This window comes from Cercospora beticola, chromosome 5, assembly GCF_033473495.1.
Source record: "Cercospora beticola chromosome 5, complete sequence".
Taxonomy (NCBI): domain Eukaryota; kingdom Fungi; phylum Ascomycota; class Dothideomycetes; order Mycosphaerellales; family Mycosphaerellaceae; genus Cercospora; species Cercospora beticola.
Window position 1 is genome coordinate 2446368 of NC_088939.1, and position 21986 is coordinate 2468353.

Below are 21986 nucleotides of genomic sequence, written 5' to 3' on the forward strand. Positions count from 1 at the left end.
TGAGCACGAGGCAATCGCGTTATCAAGCAGGCCCCCACCTTAATGGCCACGGGTTGTAGATGCTGGATCTCATAGTATCGGTCAGCTGCCATCCTACACTTACTCCTACGTATCTAGCACCCAGTATTCAACCCAGTATTCATCATCTTATCTGAGATATCTTGTCCCTCACAATCATCATGGGCAGCGCAGAATCCATCCCCGTCGTGCCTCAAGCCCGCACTGCACCTCATCGTGAGCGACGCGTCCCACGCGAAGCTCTCATAGAGAGCTTTGACGAGAAGTTCGATGCTCTGAAGATCGATCACGCCCACAGCAGCTCCGTAGAAAGAATCATCTTCCCCTCTCATGGCAACTCGGAACATGTAGACGCAGCTGCGACCCGCGACTATGTCCTCAAAGTGCTCAAAGATCCCAAGAACAGACTCGGACTTTCGGCTCTATCGGCGAATAACCCAGCATCGATCTTGGAGAAGCCCTCGACTTTGATCAGGGATACACAGTATTTCAATGTTAAAATCCCGCATGAGGGCTCGCCGGTAGGAGAAGGACTTGGTGCTGTGTGGATGTAGATGTGTGTGCTGATCGGTTTAGGTGACGAATCAACGGAGTAGTGGACGATGCTGGATCTTTGCTGCCACGAATGTTTTCCGAGTTGCGATTCAGCAAAAATACAATATTAAGAGCTTTGAGCTGTCGCAGGCATATCTCTTCTTCCATGATAAAGTGGAGAAGGCGAATTACTTCTTGGAGTCGATCTTGGACACAGTTGATGAGGATGTCGACAGTCGGCTCATTGGTGCTTTGAATGCGAGTCCTGTAGGCGATGGTGGACAATGGTATGCAATTGCAAGACATTTCCAGAGATTTGGCGAGACTCGTGCTGACGTTTGCTCGATGTTAGGGATATGATCGTCAATCTGGTCAGCAAGTACGGCATCGTGCCTCAGACTCTTTACCCGGATTCTTGGAATGCCCAGAACAGTTCCATCATGGACCGAACGTTGACCACAAAGCTGCGAGAAGATGGTCTGCGCCTGCGCGCGTTGAAGGCTCGTTCGGCGTCTTCAGCTAAAATTGCAGAAGCCAAAGAGAAGATGATGCAGGACGTTGTTCGCATCCTCACCCTTTGCCTTGGACCTCCTCCTGCGACGGATGAGAGGTTTACCTGGGAATTTTACGATGCCAACAACAATTTCAAAACAGTAACTCTGACGCCCCAGGAGTTCGCTGATACCACTCATGTCAAGAGATTTATCTCTCTGGTCAACGATCCACGAAACGAATACAACCGTCTTCTCACAGTCGATCATTTGGGCAACGTTTGGGATGGAAGACCCATCACATACGTCAACGTCGACATCAATACCCTCAAGAAGGCCTGCGTGGCTATGTTGAAGAAAGGCTTGCCCATCTTCTTCGGCTCTGACGTGGGCAAGCAATCTGATTCTCGCGCAGGTATCATGGATACTGATCTGGTCGACTACGAACTCGGCTTCAATGTCAAACTTGGTCTGTCCAAGGCCGAGCGACTACTCACTGGCGAGAGCGCCATGACACACGCCATGGTGCTTACTGCTGTACATCTAGACGAGAACAACGAACCTGTCCGCTGGCGAGTGGAGAACAGCTGGTCGGAGACTGCTGGTACGGATGGATATTTTGTCATGTCGGACAAGTGGCTCGATGAATTTGTGTATCAGGCTGTTGTCGACCCTAGTGTGTTGGACAAGAGTGTTAGGGACGTTCTGAAGCAGGAGCCAAAAGTACTTCCACTTTGGGACCCGATGGGGGCTTTGGCATAGAAGTGGCAAGCCAGCAGGCGTGCAAGACTTGTGGCATTTGTTCTTCGCGGCTCGCGTCTTCATCGTGCAATACCACCTGGCCGGTCTTACCATATAGATATGATAAATGAATGCAACGACGATATTTTTCGATGGACGCTCTTTGCTCCCTGCGTAGACTTCTCGTTCATACTCTCGAACTCATGTAAAGCCGACCTCGATCAACTGCATATGCCCTAGGCAAGTAGTCCTTGCCATTGCGCAACAGAGTTGGCACAGCCATTGTTAGAGTAAGACGCACTGCCAGTGTTAGGCTCATGATAGGATATTCCAGGCTCGAATCTGTGTTTTACGACTTGGCAGTAGCAAATGCTGTAGAGCTCTCCACTATTGAAGCCGGTGCTACATGGCTAACCAAGGAGCGTGATGATTCATTGCCTCTGAACACGGAGCACCTCGATTAGAGAAGCAAATATGGGAACACGGCCACCGATCCGATGATTATTTCATGTCAATCATGCTTGATCTGGTAATCGCATACCAGATGAGATGCGGAACAACGACAGGTTCGAGCTGGCGATCTATTAGGAACAGCTTGTTACGGCGGTGCAACGAAGCCAGATCGTCCGATGGCCCGTGGACAACACAAGGTGGCCGCAGATGAGAAGCTTGATTGCGAGAAAAGTGCTTCTGGAAGACATCTGGATGTTCCAGAAAGAGGCCTGCCAAGTTTGAGGCGAGATCTCCTGTTCGAGCAATTGCACAGTGTATAGCGCAGTAACACTCGGCACAGTCGAGCCGCTCCATGCAGAGGTTAATGCTATACTGTAGCCTAGTGTCACTAGCTTGATCTGAGGCGCATCTTACGAAAAGAGATGTTGCGTCGTCATCATCGTAATTGATCATCGCTCTGACGTGCCGCGAATTATATGGTATGCCATGAGCGATGAGGAAGGATACCGGTGTTCCGACAGTACGCTCGTCGCTGTTGTATAACAGCGCTCTGACTCCGTACAGTGCTGTGAATGCACGGTTGGCGAATGGCACTATCATTGCTACGTCAAAATGCTCGTCAGCGACTGGTTGTGAATGATCTGGAGTAGTCACTTTTTCTTATACCGCTGAACCTTGACTAGAGGCCGATACCGTCGGCAAGCGTCGGCAGCGGAGAAAGGAATGCCTGCAAAGGAATGATGATGAAGTGGTCATGCTCAAGACGGTTTTTGCTGCCAGATCATCGTGTACTTCCTCGCTCTGTGCTTGATCTTCGGCACCGCTGCTTCGGTTTTGTGACTCTAACAAGCGCTGCTCGGCAAGCTTGTTGTCGAGGCGACCTGCTCGCACTGAGTCTTGTCGGCATTTGTGAGCCACTTTTGGGGAGCTGTGGTACGACGGCTCACGACGAGGTAGTCCTTGCGAGAAGGAACTCAGTTACTTCACGGTTCCTGCATGGGCGTCGTGGAGTCCCAGTAGTTGGACGCGTTTCGCAGCCAATGAGCATGACCATTTATAGGGACATACCAGGGTAGCACAGAAAGTTGCTCTTGCCGGTGGAGTGACATGGACGATTGGTGAAAGCCACCCCTTCAGCACAATCGAATGACCGCTACATTCTGCAATCATCTTGCCTCAATCGGTAATGCGGCCAGATAAATGCTAGGTTGGCTGACCGGGTACGTGCGATGAAGTTTTTTCTCTTTCAAAGCTCTGTGTACCGACTAGGTGGACATCTGAAAGCGGGCACGATCAGGCTAATCTGAAAGTTCGATCAATAAACTGTATCGCACGTACGTTTACTCGTTGCTATCGTATGAGCATAAGCCGCAACGCTGCCATGGGTTCGTGCATAATGTCGGCCAATGACAAGTCCACAGCACCTTGAGGTAGATCGTGGAAAGGAATAGGCTTCCAGAGATTAATGGCTCCAGTCAGTGCCATAGCCCTGGGAGAGATGGATCGCGTGGAGGGAAGGGCGTTGAAACATGACAGGTAGCGGAGCGAGTCGCGAATTTAGGTAGGAAGTAATAAGGACGACTGATAGCTGTCGGGTATCGCGGACCACGCAAGGCTGGGCGCCACGGCGGACATGCTCATATCACGACCAGGCAGGAGGCAGGAGCGGTGAATGCATCCCATGTGAAGCAGATCACGCTGGAATCAGCGCAGTCGGTAGCTCTCCAGGGAGTTGCAGAGGTCGGCTATGGTCTTCCCACCAGTGCGAGGACGCAGTTGTGATGATCTAGCAGAAGGGCGGCCTCGCGCCGAACTAGCCGTGCAGCGAAACCGACAGCTGGGTTCTCTCGTTCAGACAGCGATTTGCGGACAGTGCTCATAGAGCGGTAGTGTGCCATGCGGTGAGTTGGGGGGCAATGATGATGCAAAACAACGTGCTGCCAAAGCTTGTCTCACATTCCGACGTCTAAGGAGAGGCGCTGTGCTTAGCTCGCAGCATGGACAGCCTCCGGACGTTGTGCCGCGAATTTTCGTGGCCGTCGGAGATGGAAGCGGGCGCTGGAACAGGGTGGAAGGACGAGCTTTTGCAGAGCCGTTGTGTCCCAGATCTGCAGTCATCAGCGCCCGGGCGGGCAGGAAATATGGTCTGGGAGAAGCGCTTCGGGCAAGATGGGCGGCGATCGGAGAGCTGATCATATACCAGCACGCGGCGCCGAGTGGGAAGAGGCAGTCAGTCCCACCCCAGCAAATGCAGGGTCTGTGGTGTGTGTGCCCATACTTTCGTCCATCTCGCGAGCAGGCGCGAGAAGACGGGCACGCGTGATTTGCTGCACACACACGCGGAGGGTGTGTCGACTGTGCTGGCGACTGGCAGCGAATGGCAAAGCGCCGAACCCAAGGCAACGGCGCAGTATCATGGTGGTGCATGCCGGTGGGAGGCACGTTGCTAGTCACTCATCAATAGCGGCCGGCAGCGAGTCTGACTGAATCATCGGCCCATGCCATAAAATGCCAGAAGTCCTCATGAAGATCCTCACGAATGGGAAATGTGCCAGTGGAGGAATCCTGGAGCATGACGTAGCAGCAGACCAGGTGAAACGGCGCTCGTGACTCGCGCGCCGAGGCTGCGCGCCGGGGGCGCAACAGACGCCGGCGGCGATGGCGGGCACGATGCAGTATGGGAGGAGAGTCCTCGCAGGGTGGCAGCCTCGCAGTGCGGTGCGGGAGAGACGCTGGAGGAGGGCGGCGGCAATATCAAGCAGCGCATCGCCTCGCATCCTGCACGGCGGTGGGCTGTCCCTCATCACCAGCGCCTGCAAGCACGATCCATCCGCCGACCCGCCTGCAATAAGCTTGAACCGATTTGCGTTCAGGACATATGTCATCACTTTTGTCGTGCACAAGGCTCCCCTAGCCGTAGCTCCATAGTGGAGGTGTCCATCCTGCCTAGCACGCTGTGTTGGTTTCGGCGCAACTTCTCTAGCCCACCCGTCCTCTTGCCGCTTGACGAGGGTGCGCCTTAATTACTATAGCGGACCCTGCTGCAAGCCTCCTGCGTGCTCGCAGCTCACACACGCACTTCACTTCGACGCACACGCACACCGTCTGCGAAAGCTCACCACCTGCCGCCACGCGCCCGAGTGTGTATGTCGCTATTGGACCTCATCTGAGCTGCCAGCAACACCGCAGCCAGGATTTGGCTATGACATCAGCCCTGCCCTCCATCGGCGAGCCGTCGCTGAACACCGACCGCGTGTCTTCGCCCATGTCGTCGCCCGAGTCGAGCGCCGCCGTCAGCGAGGACGACACCATATCCGCTGCCCGAATAGGCCGACCCAAGATCGGGAGTCGTAAAAGTAGTGGCACCATGATCGTATCACGGGAGTCTGCAACCACAGTCGTCGAGCCCGACTTCGACGAGAACGATGTGCGCACCATGTCGCCACGGCGGAATAGCGAAGAGGTCGACAAGCTGAGCGAGGAAGCGCGCAAAGATCTTATCGAGCAGGCCAAGCTGCTGCAAATGAGTTTGCAGGCCATCGTGGATCGTGTGGAGGCGGTCAAGAGCGAACATGAAAAGCTCGAAGGAGGAAACAAATTCCTGCAATCGTACGTGCTGCGCAGTGACGCCCACAGATATCCCAAGTATACTGACCCGGTCATAGATACATCGGCGAGCTCATGCAAACATCCAAAATCACATCATCGGCGCCCCCGAAGTCCAAAAAGGGCAAAGGACGGGCGTGAGCATCATCGCATTGCATTGTAACAACATCTATCTCTAGCTGCACCGGAGTTCGCAGCATTCAGCATAGCGTGGAACGTCGATTCGACGACATCGGAAAGGGAAATTGCATCACAATCGCTTAATCGGCGGTTACATCGACGGCGCATGAGGCGTTTTACACGTCGGAGCACTCAAGTGCATCACCACAACACCATCTCAGCAGATTGGCGCATCTTACTCACCGAGCGCACTATTTAAGCTGGAATGTACACCAGCACACTCTGCCCCGCCGGACACTACTGCAGCTGCACGGCAATGAAGCGTTCAAGCGCCAAATATTTCTGCCGAAGGATCGAGGTTCTATTTGGCACGTCTTTCTTTCAAGGCGGTGGCGACTGATCTCCTGGAGCATTCGCCAGCCTTGTGAGAAGCCATCGACCCGGAGTAATGACCAAAACGGAGGTGGGACAACCCCACTGCAGGTTTAAGGGAAGGGAGGAATGGGCAATAGGTAGAGGAGGATAAGGCGTGGAGGGAATCTGCTAAATTCACCTATCCTACGCGTAGGCTTTGCCACCTACACTCTCGTCAAAAGCCATCAACTCCTTGAGTCCGCACGTTTCAAAGAGCGCAGCAGGTCCCATCTTCTGATCCACCGGCGGCTGCCCAGTCTCTTTTAGCGAGTGAAGTGCTTTTCTCATCGCCGGCACGACAGCTTCCATGCCCAAGCACGGCCAGATGACGATTCGGAAGCCCATCTTGTTCGCTTCGTCATTGCTGACCTGCGGCGTCCTACCACCTTGTACCATATTTAGCAGCACTGGAACCTTAGGCAGACGCTCAATGACCTGCTTGGCTTCGTCCAGGTCTTGTATAGCCTCAAAGAAAAGTCCATCAACACCAATCTTGACCGCCTCGGTCAAACGCTCAATTGCTTCCTCAAAACCTCCATTCCCTTCTGTGTCCTTACCAGCTCGCGCATCCGTTCGTGCAATAATCACAATGTCATCACGGGACTCATCCCTCGCCTTGCATGCTGCTCTAAGGCGATTATAGTACACCTCCCGGCTCACAAGGAGCTTTCCGCTCAGATGCCCGCATCGCTTTTCTTGCACCTGATCTTCAATATGCAGCCCCGCAACGCCAGATCTCGCATAACTCTGCACTGTCCTTGCGATATTGATGGGACCTCCATAACCAGTGTCCGCATCAGCAATTACTGGAACTGTCGGGTCAATGGACGCAATCATGGCCGCATTTTGGTGCATGTCGTGGAATGTAGCCATGCCCAAGTCCGCCATTCCGAGCCGTGACATTGATGTCCCCGCGCCAGTCATGTAGAGACATTCGAAGCCGGCTGAGAGAGCAAGGCGAGCGGTGATCCCATCGTAGACCCCGGGTGCCACGACTGTTTTGCTCGGATCGGATAGCATTTGTCGCAGACGCGCAGCGCCTGAGATGCCTGTGGGTTTCTTGTCTTCGTTGGTGGCGTGACCTGCCAGCAATGTCTGGTGTGCGGCCATGTTGGTACGGTTGTGTTGCAGATTTGGTTCCGGGTTGGTGGGTATATCTTTGCAGTTTCAGAATGCGTGGTTTGGTTGTTTTATACTTGTTCTGTTGCGTGTCTCTGTGACAATTCGTCACTATTGCATTGGCCTACTTTTCGTTACTTATCTCCGTTTGACCTCATCTGGCGCAGCACCTTGCAGGCATGTTCTTTTGAAGGTCTTGCTCCGATTCTCGGAGCTCCACAAGAGTCTTCTCTTCCTTCTACACAGATCATCGTCTTGCTTCTCGCAAAGTCCGAAACATTTCTTCGCTATGCTGCCGCTCTGCCAGAAGACACGACGAACACTGTAGGGCAGTCGCCGTGAACCGAGAACGAGAAAGTCTGGGGCGGTGCGACTAGTGAAGCGCGAGGAGTCGCCTTCACATGCGAACTTCCGGGACTTCCCCAGACACTCAGGACAAGGTTTGCGATCGAGCCGCGGCATCTCTGTACGAGTGAAGTCATGTGCGGGAGGTTCATATGCTTGAAATAAGCGTCGGTGTCCGCATCATTCCCATAGATTTCAGCATTTCTCCTGTCCATTTTCGTCAAAGACTGTTCATTGTTTGCTACTAAAGCAGCTCCAGCATCCGCCTAACAGTAACTTCTCTACCACAACAACTAACAAAATGGGTCTCAAGGACGGTATGTTGCAGCTCCTTCCAGGGATCCAACTGCAGGCCGCATATACTGAAGGGCTTGACAGATGCATTCCCCTCCTCCAAGGCATTCGATGCCATCGCAGCCGCCCTTTCCGACCCAAAGGAGAAGAAGGACGCAGTCAAGCAAGGCAACGCCATCTTCGCTTTCAACCTGAAGAACGCACAAGGAAAAGAGAAGGCATGGCATCTTGACTTGAAGGAGAGCGGAAACGTTGGCGAAGGACTTGCTCCAAGCGGGAAGAAGGCTGATGGTGAGCACAATTGGATCCCTCGCTCTGAAGATCTGGACGGACACTGACATGGGCTGCAGTCACACTCAATCTCTCCGACGAGAACTTTGGCAAGCTCGTCTCAGGCAAGGCCAACGCACAAAAGCTGTTCATGAGCGGCAAGCTGAAGGTCAAGGGAGCGGTCATGAAGGCCACCAAGATGGAGCCTATTCTCAAGAAGGCTCAGAACAAGGCGAAGCTCTAGATGCTGAAATAATGGGATGGCGTTTTTGGGACACGTAAATGATACACCTATCTCGCAAAGCAGTCCGCGCGACATGCTGCGACATGTATTTCGAAAGAGACATTATGTTTCCGTAAGCTGCTTTCCATGCCGCCGTGAGCTCACCTTGTCTCCATCTTGTCTCAGTAGCACGACTCAGCCCACAGATGTACCTTTGCCATCTACAGCGCCCACTCTGCTCGCAAGCTGCCTTCTCATTACAAAGCGGCTTGAATTTGTTCACGACCCCAGCAGCACCTGTTGGCCGCTCAATGCACGACCGTTTCACATGCTGAAACGCGGATGCGGATCGCACGCGACCTTCAACGCGACCTTCACGACTAGCAGATCTTTCGCGCCTGTGCTTCGACTGGGCGCATCACTACTGACGCGTGCAACTTGCATTGTCACCAAGACGTTCCTTCTGCTCGCCATCTTACCTGAGAGACGCGTGTGTTGGCATTGCATAGAGCTTGTCCTCGGCATTTTTCGAGCCAATCACGTGTACGGGCGTCTGAAGTGAACGGCCGTGCGCCCGGCTGATTTGAACTTCCTTCCTTTCTGTGTTTGGCGAGGAACGGACTTTGCGGGCGACTCTTCAACTTCACTTCCAACATTTGAGCACTGCACCGCCGCACAACAACGCGTCCGCCACACCTCTCCGAGCGCGTTCAACATCTTTCACCCGCGCATGGCACACCCTCCTCTTCACATCGACTTCAGTGCGACCGCGATTGTACATACCACGACTCCGAACACGACACGGTGACGATACTCGAGAAGATTGCGCATAACTGCATCGAACCCGCATAAACCTCATCACCTCGCATCGCGCAAGTCCCACACCCGTCGAGTCGCGCCGCGGACGCGCGCATACTATGAGCAAGCGGGGCGCTGGGAACTGGGGCGGCGACGAAGAACGCTACGGCGGAGCATCAGGAGCAGACATGGAAGGGGCCGACAAGCCCACACAGGCCACTGCGGCGCAGCTGGCGAGAAGAAAGTGAGTTTTTTCCTATTGTTGCTATTGTTTCTCTGGTTTCGCGCGAAGTATTGTCGCTGCATGGGTTGGATATGGGTTGGCTCTGTGGTGCGCGAGATTTTTGGAAACTATTGTCAGTGACAATGCGCGAGAGTGGCTGGAGGTGGGTTAGCCTTCATCACAATAGCATTTTCAGGATGCTATCGTTGAGATGGAGATATCCTCGCCCACCTCCGCCATTCGAGCGATTTCCACTCACGACTGTACGATTCCTTTCTCCGCCTTACAAAACACCACAAAGCCATCCCGTCTGCAGCTGGTCTGCAGTTTACCTACCTCCTCAACATGAGGAACGGAGTCGTTCCCTTCTGGATGAATGGTGTTGTCCATGGCACCGCCCCGCCTCCCACGCGAGCGGAGAGAGAATGGTTGAAGGACGGAGATGACCTCGCCAAGGCATTCTCACTTCTCCAAGTCTTTGGTCCGAACGGTCCCCGAGGCGCAGAATTCGATGTTGAGCAGTATTGTCCGGTGTATCTTGATACTGACCTCTATAGGCTGTTGAAGCCAAAAGCTCGCGCGGGCTCGGAGCGTGGTCGTAGCGACTCTCCGGCAGTGCAGCCACAGGTCAACCCATTCAATGCGCCGACAGCGAACCCGTTCACATCGACAAGCTTCAATTTCACTGCAAGCCAGCCCCAACAGTCGAACGGCACCGCATACCAGTTTGGCCAGTCCACGCCGGCTTCCGCGAATCCACCGCAACAAAACGGTGCGAACAACCTCTTCTCGCAATCATCAGCGCCCACATTCGGCGGTTTTGGGGCTCCGACACCGCAAACACAACCACAGCAGAACGGGTTCAACGCCTCGACATCGCTCTTCAACCAACCATCGCAGCAAAACAGCACGCCGAGCTTCGGTGGATTTGGGCAGACTCAGAGTCAGCCATCTCAGCAGAACGGCACGACGACTCCTGCAACGAGCTTTGGTGGTTTTAGCAACGCGTCGCAGCCGAGCAATCAAGGCGGTGCAGGCATGAATGTCAACGCCTTTAACGCTTTCGGCAAGCAGCAGGAGAACAACAACCAGTCATCAAATACATTCCCCGGCTTCGGCCAGAAGCCTCAAGAGAATGGTACGCCTGCGCCCGGTAGCTTCAATGGCTTCGGACAGCAAACACAAGAGAACGGCAGCAGCAGAGCAAGTACACCAGCATTTGGCGGTCTCTTTGGACAAAAAGCACCAGAGCAGAACGACAAGCCGGCCAGCGACTTGTTCGGGCAGAAAGCATCAGACACCAATGCTCAGCCTACAAATCCTTTCAACGGCTTTAATGGTTTTGGGCAACAAAAATCGGCGGAAAGCAGCAAATCGCTATTTCCAGCTACACAAGCTCCGGAGCAGACGCCGAAGACCGCGGCGACCACCAATATGTTTGGTCAGCCACCCTCTTCGCAGGCCGCAGCGCCGTCCACAGGACTTTTTGGTTCGACCACAGCAGGCAGCACTGCACCAGGCACTGGACTTTTTGGCGCCAACCCATCGAGCAGCACGACTGCGCCAGGCACTGGACTTTTTGGCTCCGACCCATCGAGCAATGCAGCTGCATCAAACACTGGGCTGTTTGGCTCAAAGCCTGCCACGACTGAACCTAACAAGAGCGGCGCGAGCATATTTGACAACCTCCCAAAGAAGGACACGAGCAGCTTGAAGATCAACTTCTCCTCTGCAGACCCATCGCAGGTCTATCGTGGCGAAGACGACGACGATGAGAATCAGACCGCAAGCCCAGAGAAAGACGCCGAGAAGCAAGCAGCACCGATGAACATCTTTGGCAACCTAGGTCAGTCGCAGCAGACTCCAAAGCCCGCGTCAAACATCTTTGCGGCATCCTCGCAGACACCCTCTCTTTTTGGCAGCACCGCTGGTCAGAAAGATGCGAACACGAGCACGATTGGCGCTACCCCTCAAAAGTCGTTGTTCCCCAGTTCGACACCTGCTGCCACACCGGCGGTGTCAAGCACGCCCGCAACACAACCCCCTCGCTCACTCTTCGACCGCATCAACAAGCCGGCGCCCGAAGAGACGCCAAAGGCTCCACTATTCAGCGCAACGCCGGCATCGACGTCCACTGTGAAGTCACTCTTCCCTGCTGCGACACCAGCTGCGACATCCACACCAGCCGCCACTCCTTCGCTCTTCCAGAAGCCGTTGACGCCCGCCGAGGATGAAACCCCCAAAGCCGCGCCGCCAAAGAACATTTTCGCGCCATCGACCGCAGCGCCTTCGACACCAGCGACGGCGCCTTCAGTACCAACAGCGCTCTTCAAGGCTCCACCAGCTACAGCACCTGTTGCACGCACAACAGCGCCACCTGCCAACTCTGCATCTACGAGCTCGAGTACCAACACTGCGCCTTCGAAATTGTCAGACTCGCAACAGGCGAGCATGAAGGCTCTCAATGAGGGCGTGCTCGCTCACCTGAGAAATCAGCGGCCAGACGTCGACTGGAGTCCCATCTACAGATATGCATTGCAGATGGCCGCGCAGATCGCTGGTCGACCAGCTCCTTTAGACGCCGAGCTCAATCCCACGCCAACGGTCCCGCCCTCTTTTGCGCCCAAGAGCGGTGCATTTGCTACTGGTCCTGCCAAGTCTACGACCACGGCCTCAAACGCAGCACCATCACATTCAGCTCTGTTTGCACAGACACCAAAGGCCGCTCCAGCTTCATCCTCGATCACCCAGGTCCCAGCCACAGCACCTTCAAAGAAGCGCCTCTTTGAAGAAGATATCGACGAGCGAGTGCCTGCAACAGAGAAGCGAAGCAAGCCAAACGAGACTCCTTTATATCCAAAGCTTCCAGACACCGCAAGCAATACAGCCAAGCTTTTCGCGTCGACTCTTGACAAGCCTGCCGCATCTGATGCTGCGAAGTCTACGTCGTCTTCTGGCTTCACTCCGGCTACGAAATCATTGTTCTCCGCATCTGGGGCGACTCCCAGTGCCACTCCAGCAACTGGTGGCTTCAAGCCAACTTTCGGCAACGCATCAGCTTCGACTCCTGCTACCACCGGGGGTTTCAAGCCCACCATGCCCGCTGGCAGTGCTGGCAGTAGCTTCCTCTCCTCTTTCGGCGCATTGGCAAAGAAGCAAGAAGAGGCAGACCGTCAGAAGCGCAAAGACAACGACTTTGACAGCGATGAGGAGACAGAAGAGCAATGGGCGCAGCGTGACAAGGCTGAACAGGAAGAGAAGCGACGCAAGTTTGAGGAGGCCGCCAAGAAAGCACCATCCTTCTCGATCGGAGCTGCAACGCCCAAGCCTGCGACAGCTGAGGCAGCAGAGAAGGCTCAAGGCACTGGCGACAAGACCTGGAAGCCTGAGTCGCCACTGAAATTCAACATCGGCGCCACTACCACGCCAGCCGCTGCTCCACCGAAATTTGGCAATCTGTTTGGCTCGTCCACTGCCAATGATGCCAGCAGCAAGTTGTCCGCCCCTGCCACATCGCTCGACGCGTCGCGTGCCACTACTCCGGGAGCTACCACTGATGGCGAAGCTGCTACTACCACGAACGGCGACAAGGCAGCAGCAGACGATGGAGAGCCCAGCGACGAGCCCAACCAGCCACAGGCATCAGACGAGATCAATGACCTTCAGCCAGCGGAGCGTGAGGCTAACGACGTGTTACTCGAAGTCGAAGATGTTCGCACTTCCAAGATGGAGAAGGATGAAGAAAGCGGCAAGCAGATATGGAAGCCGAAGACGCGAGGCAGATTCTTCATACTCAAGGACAAGAGCACCGGCAAGATCCGTATGCTCTCGCGCACTGGTGCTGGCAGAACGGTCCTCAACCACTTCGCCAACAAAGAAGCTACATTCAAGGTACACCCTAAGAAGGCAACCATGATCGTCGCTTCCATGTTTGTCGACCACCTACACACCAACCCACCTGGACCAGGCCAGTGGATGTTCAGCACTCCCGACCAGGATGACGCTGCAAAGATCGCCAAGATCTTGACAGATGGCACACCAAAGTAGACATTTGGTAAGACCACTGTCGACACAAGGCAAAGCCGACCGCGACGAGGTTCACGGCACGTGCTTTCTACAACGAATTCCCGATTGATTGATTGATTACCTGTACGATACACCGCGGTTTCATGGCACGAGCAAAAAGCGTTGGACCGCAACAAAATGGAGACTGGCATTGACAGATGTACTGCTTTGGAATGCATGGCGAGGATTTGTCTGATAGACAATTGCGTAAGTATAGCATTTGCAATGGCGTTGGGAGACTTGTTTATATGGGCTGAGGAGGAGGTTTTGAGAAGGCACAGCAACCAGCCATGCGGCGTGCGTTCCATGGCGTTCTCACGACAGAGTTGTCGTAATGTGTGTGTGTGGGTGGCGGACTTCGAGGTTCATTCCGCGCAACGAGATACTCGAGGTAGATGTATACCATTCATGAGGCATGATGTGCCTGTTACATTCGCCTTTCTCCCCCATTTTGCTTCCATTAAAAAAGTTTGATGGAAATCAGATTTCTCATGATTCGGATTTCTCATATTTAGTTGGTCCGCTACTGCGTGTACACTTTGGCTTAGTGTTGGCGGAGCACCCGGAACAGGACATGAAGGTGGGAGCATTTGTTGTAAGCCATGACAGTATTTGTGATCATTGGAATTATTCCTGCTTTTTGTACATTTGCAGCATCCTTTCGTAAGAAGCTCAAACGCCACTGGCACTTTTGCACTCGCAAAACGCGGAACCCCCTTCGTCCATTGCCTTCCTCCTCATCCTATTCCACTGTGCCGTCTTATATTCTTACACTTCGTCCTCGTGGTGCCAGCTAGAAGAAAAGGAAAAGTTCTTCGTCACTCAAGACAACTGATGCGCATCATCATTAGACGAGATGGGCGACAAAGCAACCGAAGCTCTTTGCGCGCTCGGAGTCCTAGACAATTGATTCGAAGCAGGAGGACTAATAGTATCCGAATCATCGCTCACACGTTTCTTGTGTCCTTGCGGATCCACGGCGCTGAATCTTGCACTATTGATGGTGCTTGCGGGGCTCTCGGTCTCATTGATGGCAGATTGTCGTCTGGAATGTGGTTCCATCATGGTGAAGCCTTCTTCTTGTTGTGAGTAGCGTGATGAGGCGGCTTTGCTGACGCGGCGGTCGCGTTTGTTGCTGAAGTTTCCGAGGAAGGATGTGGGTTGGAGGGAGGCTCGCCAGCTTGAGGGTGGGGAGACGGCGGAGTAGCGGGTTGTATTGCCGGTGCCGCCTAATGAGTGGCGGAAGGTGCTGGAGATTGTGGATTGTCGGACTTCGTTTGTTTCGCGTGGTGAGAGCTCAGTTGTTGAGGTGTGGGTTGGCTGTTTTGACGCTTGTTCCAGGGTGGCTTGGGTCAAAGGTAATGGGCTGGGAGAGTCGAGCTCGACTGGGCTGTTCATGGCGCTATCCCTTCGGGCTGGATGTATAGCTGCTGGCTTCTCGACCTCGTAGATTGGGCTTGTTGCATCTTCGAGCTCGTGGTGGAAGCTCGTATCCCCCAATTCGTGCCTATCTTTGTGATCTTTCTCTGATGAAGCGTGTTCCTTCTGACTCGTCTCTGCTTCGCCAAACAAGCGTGATCCTCGGAAAGCATTCTTGCGACGCAGAAAGTCCTGCAACATGGAGGGATGAGTTTTGTCTGGCTCTTGGCCGTTTCTATTTCGCCTTCGTCGCTCAGTCGTCCAGATGAAGTAGATGAGGCCGCCAAGAAGAAAGACCACAGGCACAATTACGCCAATTGCGATTTCGCCATGGGTGTCAAGACCGCCATGCCCTGGATTGCCATCGCTGTCGGCTTCTCGCCGCACTGATCGAAATATCACGCCCATCGTCGACTCGCAGTGCAGCAGTGCGGATGTGCGGATTGTACTTGACCAAGACTCCCAAGAATCGAACCACTTTGTGCGAGATGCAACAGCTTGGAGGATGAGTGCGACAAGAAGTGCCCCTTAGGTGCCATGTAAGTTCTTGCGTTTTCAATAAACCATAATGTGTTTATGTGCCTGTTCAGTCTCATGTGTCATGCGCGGTGTCTCTCAAGTACAGTTTTTAGGTTCGCTGGGTTGAAGCACGCCGCCAGTGCAGTCGGATGCAGAAGTCAGGCGAATCACAATTGATCCTGCCGGTGCAGTCTTATAGGTAAGTCTCATGGCCCGCATTGGGTTGAATAATGCTTCCTCGAGCCGTGCACAGTAGGAGTGATTGCAGCCGTTGCGATGAACTGGTGGCTATTGCCGCGGTGCTGGAAACCCGTTGAACGAGATCCGACCTTCGATGGATGTTTCTGTGGCAGCTTCAAGGACCAGGGGAGATATTCCTAGGAGTCAGCTCCGCAATGCCTCGATACGTTCAGCGAGCATTGTTTGTGGCAATCGTTTTGCCATCAGCGGATCTGCGGCGTCATGCTCACATGTGAATACTACCACGACACGAGACGTGATGTGGATTGCGTACTGCAGCATTTCCAGTCAAGCGGAGTCAAGCTGTGCTGCGAGTAATGGGCTCAGGGGTGCCTTCCATGAGCAGATGTGGTTCGACTCATGCACAGGAGATGCGGCAAGGGTCCGCAAGCCAAACAGATTGTACCTGAACTCTACCCAGTCAACCGGTGGAGCAACCTCCAAGATGTCTTGGGATGACTGATGAAAGAGGAAGCTTGCCTTTCACTCAGAAGCGATCACAGTGCTTGTTGTGCTTCGCGCTTTGCTCAGATTTATTATGTGATCTCGACCAGATTTGACTGCTCGCAGATCCACGGCTTTACAGCCGGTTTCCAAAAGGAAACGGCAATGTTCCCTCCTCCAGATTCATGCGTAAAAGCGCACGCATGTGGAGTGCAAGAACTCGGAACAGTCGTGCTCGTGGCTCTGATCTCTCACTAATGAAGTCGTGCAGTAGGCGCCAATCACCTGAAGGTTTCGAAACATGGAAAGTGAGGCAGTATGCGCATTGTAAGTTCACAGAATTGGTAGAGATATGCAGGTATGCCAATCACTGCATGTAGCATTGAGTTATATTCCGTTCGGCTGGCTCAAAGGTGCCCTTGAATAGTCGCTCTGATTCCGTCCTGCGGCTTTGGACTTGCAGTAGTGCTGCAGTCATGCCTAAAGTCCGTTTACAGCGGCATCTAAAACTGACCTAGTTCCCGTGCGTAATGCCGCTACAGCGACGTTTCCGCCGGTCGGCGGCTGCTTCTGAGAACATACACCGAGTCCGAGGCCCTTCTACGCCCACGGTGTCTTAGTGGTACCAAGCCAGCCATTAGTATGCGATGCTCCATGATGTTGTCGTCTCTGGTCCTCCTAACGTACTTCCAAAAATTTGGGTGTCCGTATTCCCATTGATAGAGCCGCTGCAGTTCGCTCTGGCAGGGCATGTGGTAGCCATGCCTTCGCTGATCAGTGAGAAAGCCACAGTTCCGTCCCAGATTTCCTGGCAGTTGAAGCACCTCAGGCATGCGACCTTCGATAGCTTTGGCGAGAAATTGCCAGGCGCGGCCGTGTCCTCCGGGGCCGATCCCAGAATGATGAGAAAGTCCGCAGTTGCTGATGGCGCAGTTACGATGCTTGACGTGCCACGGATAGCAAGTGTATCTCGAAAGGAAGCAGTGTATCATTTCGTGCAGTAATACTTGGAAGTACATCGCTTGTGCTGACCACAAGAAGTGGTGCGAAGCGTCGAACGAGATGAGTTCCGGTTGATTAGGAGCATAGGATGGCCATGACTTGCCTATAGACCCACCATTGTTGATTGTGCCAGTTTGCACCAATTGTAGGCGAGATGCTGGCAGCTGTCCCAGGAAGAAGAGCTCATTGAAGATCTCTGCGGCTTCTTGTAAAATCCGTCGGGGCATACATTGGAATGAGTGCTGATAGCTTCTCCTCAGGTTGTGCCATCGAGACAGTGCTTGCTGCTGCGTCTGCTGTAGGGTGACCGTGGCGAACGACGAGGCTGCCCAGGTCGCAAGATGAAAGGCGTCATGCCCTCTGTACGATAGACCCGCGAAGATGCTGAAAACCGGCAGAGAATTTGCGCACGCTGGCAGCTTGGGCTCGCAATCGGTGCATACGCAGCCACGCAATGATATTCGGAGTTCTGCTAGCTTGCGCTGCTTCTCGCGGTACAGGCGTTTCTCAGAGTATGGCTTTGTGACAACGAGGGAGGGCATCTTCGTGTGAGGTATGGGTTGTGCACCCAAAGAGCTAGAAGGATTGCGTGGCGTGCACTAGTGCTGAGTGCAACTCTGAAGGAGAGCGAACGATGTGATTCATAGAGTTGGTGGCCTGTCCTCATATTCTGGGCCGCATGTCCTCAGATTCAGGCTCAACACCACCACGAATGGTTCTTGCTGGTGCTCCTTCGCTCAACTGATGCCTTCCGCGTCCTCCGTCAGACGAATGGTCATTACCGCAATGATCTTAGTAAGTGAGTTGTGCCTGCCGTTCATACGTGGCACGAGCGGCTTCACGGTACGAAGATTTCAGACTTCTCTGCGGCCTCATTTGGCTGGCCATGCAAGTGAGGTCAGGCCAAAGATACCTTCCTGGCCTAACACTCCTTCAAGCCAGTACTAATGGAGCGTGCTGCATCCTGCGCGAGGTATGCTGGCATACTGGATAAGTTCTGGACAAAGGTGCGACTGGGCCGATCATGATTGCTGCCTTCAAACTTCATCCGGGCAGTGCTTCGTCTCTAAACGCGGCTTTACCCTCTGCCGACTCATCGTACAACTCCTTCAAACTTTTGCGCCGCGATGGTCCAGTACGTTCCTGCGATCTTTGGCGTTCCATGACCCTCCACGGCTTATCCTCCTTTTTCCAATTGATGCAACTCAGACCCGGCAATGGCACCGTCCGTGCTAAGTCGGTCTGTGGCACACTCTTGCTGTCGAGCTTGAAGTAACCGTGATAGTGTCCCATGTCGATCTGATCGCGGAAATGGGCGCGTGCCGGGTTCGCCTGGATTTCGAAGATGCGAAATTCGAGCAGAGGCAGCGGTGGTGGTTGGAAGGGAATCTGCACGGGGCGCGCTGGTGGGTTGGGAAGAGTGGCCATAGGCGTGTAGCTGGTGCGCGTCGACATGGCTCTCGTCTGTCCGAGGCCCCATGCTCCGCCTGATCGCGGTGGCAGGACTTTGCGTGCTGTGGCATCAGTGGCCGACTGTGCTGGCTGTGGGCGAGCGGGAGACTCGGGCTCAAAGTCTTCCACTTGCTCTTTCACGGGCGCTCTTCCCATGCGGAAGCGAATGGGGCACTTTTTGATACAGTGAGAAGCGGCGTCTTCGCTCTTGAAGATGACGAGAGTCGCATTGGGCATGGGCAAGGCATCGTATTTCAGGTTCCGGAAATACTCGACCTCTCCAAACTGCGAGATCAGGCGCAGGATCTCGCGCGACTCGCCCAGGTTGGATGGGCGTGGAGTGATGCGGAGATGGAGCGCCCTGCCCGCAGTCGACCTCGCCAGCGATGCCATCTGGACGATGCTGTGTCAAGAGGAACACAGAGAGCGGAGGTGAAGGAGGTGGACGGAGTGTTGCAGCAATATGATAGGTCAGTTTGGCGGACTTCAGCCTGGCACGCTAGTTCTAGCTGATGCTTGTGATTGACAACCAACAACCACGACTCGCCGACTTCACTCCTTCGCGCTCAGACATTTCTATCATTCAGTCTGGGTGACTACCACTTCTCGCTGTACGCAAACTACAGGCATAACCATGAAAAGGCGACACCGAGCCCTTCCCTTGCTCACGCATTCTGGCCAAGTATGCTCGTTCCAATTTTCAGAGCCAGAGCATACACGGTGGCCAGCGGATGCCCAGGTGGCAGAAATGGAAAGATGCTCGCATCGACCACTCTGAGACCCTCAACTCCGATGACTCTAGCCTGCGAATCCACGACAGCCATGGCGTCTTCGCGTGATCCCATTTGACAGGTCCCACTGGCGTGCCACATCTGGATGCTGTTCGTGCGAATATATTCCAAGATTTCTCCATCATCAGAAACGGCTTGCTCTCCAGGGTAGTACTCTTCACCCAAAGAAACGTTCACCATCTGCTTCCATATCTCGCGCACGCGCTTGAAAGACGCGACAGCTAATTCAACATCCACCGGATCGCGCAGGTAGTCGGGATTGATGCTCGGCGGATCTGAAGGATTTGAACTTCGAAGACGAACCTCGCCTCGAGAAAGAGATCCTTGCAGGGCAGCACTGATCGTGGCGTAGTTGAAGCCATCTTTGGGATCTGCTGTCGCATAGTTGCGATTGTCTCCCGAAAAGCCATTCTCAACAAGATATTCAACGTGTGGCCAGTCATCGCTGAGCTCATGCGCAAGTTTTTGGCGCGCAGAGGGCGTGAGCACATCGTCGGAGAACCTCTCGAAGGCCACAAAAGCAGGTCCGTTGGTCAGCGGGCCGGTTTGGTTGTTCAGATAGTCGCTGACAGCTGCGGCAGCATATACGGGCGAATTGATCATGGCTGAGGATGTTTCCACGTTCACGCGGTGGGCTACGCCTACGTAAGTCTTGTCGTGCAGGTTCTTACCCACACCCGGCACGTGTTGCACGATCGGAATGTTGTGCGATCGCAACTCCTGCTCTGGTCCAATGCCTGAGAGCCTGGCAGATGGTCAGTGAACCGAAGCCTTAAGATAGAAGCTGTCTGCTCTCACATGAGGAGCTGAGGAGAGTTGAACGCTCCTGCTGATAGAATGATCTCCTTGCGAGCTGACAGATGATAGCTCCGGCCTTCCGTTATAACGACGACAGCAGTTGCCCTCTTTCGCGAATCAAACAATATCCGCTGTGCAAGTGTGCGCGTATAGGCTTTGATCGAGGTTCTATCTGCGGCAGCCTCCCAGAAGCTGGTTTGAGAAGAGCTGCGATGTGCAGTCACTGGATCAATGGTACCCGGCACCCAACCTGAGCCTTGCAGGGCGCCCGAGCTGAACCCAGCTTCAGACCTGGGCAGACCGATACCTTCGAACGCCAACGCTGCCCACGAGCCGAGCGGCACCGCCCAATTTGGCCAAGATATCTGCAACGGTCCAGGACGATCGGTGGCATATGCCTCGACATCGTATTGCACTGTGCCATTCGTCGGCCAACGCTTTCGAGTGTCCGGAGCCGTGAGATTGGAGCTCTGTTGGAAGAACGGAAGCAGGTTCTGGTACTCATATGTGGCGTCTCCCACCCTGGCGGCCCATTCGTTGTAGCTGCCTTTTGTGCCCCTAGCAAAACGGCAGGTGTCAGCAAGTATATCACAAGTTCGGGCATGACTTCCGCCAGTCACCTCATGAACGCGCCATGCGCCCTCGCACTACTCCCTCCCATCGTCTTGCCGCGTGCATAGTAGAGTCGACGATCGCTAAGGCCCTGTGGGTTGTATCAACACACGCCTCCAACAAGCCCGGGGATCAGAATCTTGCTCACAGCTTGTGGCTCCGTCACGTAGTCCCAATCGATCAATGGCGCTACATCATCCGGATCCCAACCAATGTGCTGATGTGGAGTTAGTGCTGGAATGACGCTGCCGTTTCCATTGTCAAGCTGATAGAAACTGCCAGCTTCAACAACAGCGACCGATGCCGACGAGCCTGTCGCGAGCTTCCATGCAACAGCTAGGCCGGCAGTACCACCTCCAATGACGCTTCAAATGATGTATCAGCATACTATCGGGATTCCAGGCCAAAGGTGTGAAGTACACATAATCGTATGTCGCATTAACAAACGGCACGCCGAAGGAGTTACCTGAAAAGTGACTATGCTGGGCAGTCTTTCCGGTATACTGTCTCCGCCGGGGCGAGGCCTTTCCGCTGTTCTCGAACCGGATGACAGCTATTGCCGCGAGAGTGACCAGGACAGTAATGAGTAACTGATACGCCATGAATCAACGACTGCTGAAATGGCCGGTTCAGACAATTTTGCTCCAGGAGAGCGCATTTACATCTTTGCGATGCCAGAGGTCCTCGGAAGCGCCATTGACGTTGGTATGCAACCTCCGTCTTTGGTATCGTTTTCGTCAGCGCTGTTGTGCGGCCACACTATCTACGACCACAGCTTAATAGTGGCTTCGATACAAAGCAGAGCACACTTCCGAGCAAGTCCGTATCGTAATCACTCCTTGGCATGACACGACATGAAGGCAGAAGTGCGTACCAATGCATTGACCAAATCGGGCAATTCTACACTGCAAGATGGTATGGCACTTGGCGAAGACCTATCATTGTTAACAAGAAAGGCAAGAGCAAGATAATATCGCGTGTGGTATTCTGCTCAG

At 54.0% G+C, this 21986-nt stretch overlaps 9 protein-coding genes across 9 annotated transcripts; 4 read left to right on the forward strand and 5 right to left on the reverse strand.

Moving 5' to 3' along the window:
* Positions 1-179: 179 nt before the first annotated feature.
* RHO25_008208 (uncharacterized protein) lies at positions 180-1805 on the forward strand (the record flags this gene model as incomplete). The annotated part of the gene is made up of 3 exons (XM_023600350.2): positions 180-539; positions 595-839; positions 905-1805. The coding sequence occupies 3 exons, from the start codon at positions 180-182 to the stop codon at positions 1803-1805; spliced, it is 1506 nt and encodes a 501-aa protein (XP_023449693.1).
* A 3634-nt stretch (positions 1806-5439) lies between these two features.
* Positions 5440-5984, forward strand: RHO25_008209 (uncharacterized protein; the record flags this gene model as incomplete). The annotated part of the gene is made up of 2 exons (XM_023600351.2): positions 5440-5846; positions 5903-5984. 2 exons carry the CDS (start codon positions 5440-5442, stop codon positions 5982-5984), a joined length of 489 nt encoding a protein of 162 aa, XP_023448791.1.
* Positions 5985-6521: 537 nt separating this feature from the next.
* Positions 6522-7487, reverse strand: RHO25_008210 (uncharacterized protein; the record flags this gene model as incomplete). The annotated part of the gene is made up of 1 exon (XM_023600352.2): positions 6522-7487. The coding sequence occupies one exon, from the start codon at positions 7485-7487 to the stop codon at positions 6522-6524; it is 966 nt and encodes a 321-aa protein (XP_023449687.1).
* A 655-nt stretch (positions 7488-8142) lies between these two features.
* On the forward strand, positions 8143-8649 carry RHO25_008211 (uncharacterized protein; the record flags this gene model as incomplete). Its single annotated transcript, XM_023600353.2, has 3 exons — positions 8143-8158; positions 8220-8426; positions 8486-8649. The coding sequence occupies 3 exons, from the start codon at positions 8143-8145 to the stop codon at positions 8647-8649; spliced, it is 387 nt and encodes a 128-aa protein (XP_023448596.1).
* An 896-nt stretch (positions 8650-9545) lies between these two features.
* RHO25_008212 (uncharacterized protein) lies at positions 9546-13696 on the forward strand (the record flags this gene model as incomplete). The annotated part of the gene is made up of 2 exons (XM_023600354.2): positions 9546-9670; positions 10207-13696. 2 exons carry the CDS (start codon positions 9546-9548, stop codon positions 13694-13696), a joined length of 3615 nt encoding a protein of 1204 aa, XP_023448597.1.
* Positions 13697-14536: 840 nt separating this feature from the next.
* On the reverse strand, positions 14537-15541 carry RHO25_008213 (uncharacterized protein; the record flags this gene model as incomplete). Its single annotated transcript, XM_023600355.2, has 1 exon — positions 14537-15541. The coding sequence occupies one exon, from the start codon at positions 15539-15541 to the stop codon at positions 14537-14539; it is 1005 nt and encodes a 334-aa protein (XP_023449073.1).
* A 1331-nt stretch (positions 15542-16872) lies between these two features.
* On the reverse strand, positions 16873-17880 carry RHO25_008214 (uncharacterized protein; the record flags this gene model as incomplete). The annotated part of the gene is made up of 1 exon (XM_023600356.2): positions 16873-17880. The coding sequence occupies one exon, from the start codon at positions 17878-17880 to the stop codon at positions 16873-16875; it is 1008 nt and encodes a 335-aa protein (XP_023449072.1).
* A 502-nt stretch (positions 17881-18382) lies between these two features.
* RHO25_008215 (uncharacterized protein) lies at positions 18383-19183 on the reverse strand (the record flags this gene model as incomplete). Its single annotated transcript, XM_023600357.2, has 1 exon — positions 18383-19183. One exon carries the CDS (start codon positions 19181-19183, stop codon positions 18383-18385), a length of 801 nt encoding a protein of 266 aa, XP_023449076.1.
* A 272-nt stretch (positions 19184-19455) lies between these two features.
* RHO25_008216 (uncharacterized protein) lies at positions 19456-21593 on the reverse strand (the record flags this gene model as incomplete). Its single annotated transcript, XM_023600358.1, has 5 exons — positions 19456-20326; positions 20380-20937; positions 21000-21082; positions 21140-21327; positions 21380-21593. 5 exons carry the CDS (start codon positions 21591-21593, stop codon positions 19456-19458), a joined length of 1914 nt encoding a protein of 637 aa, XP_023449075.1.
* Between the last annotated feature and the right edge of the window lie 393 nt (positions 21594-21986).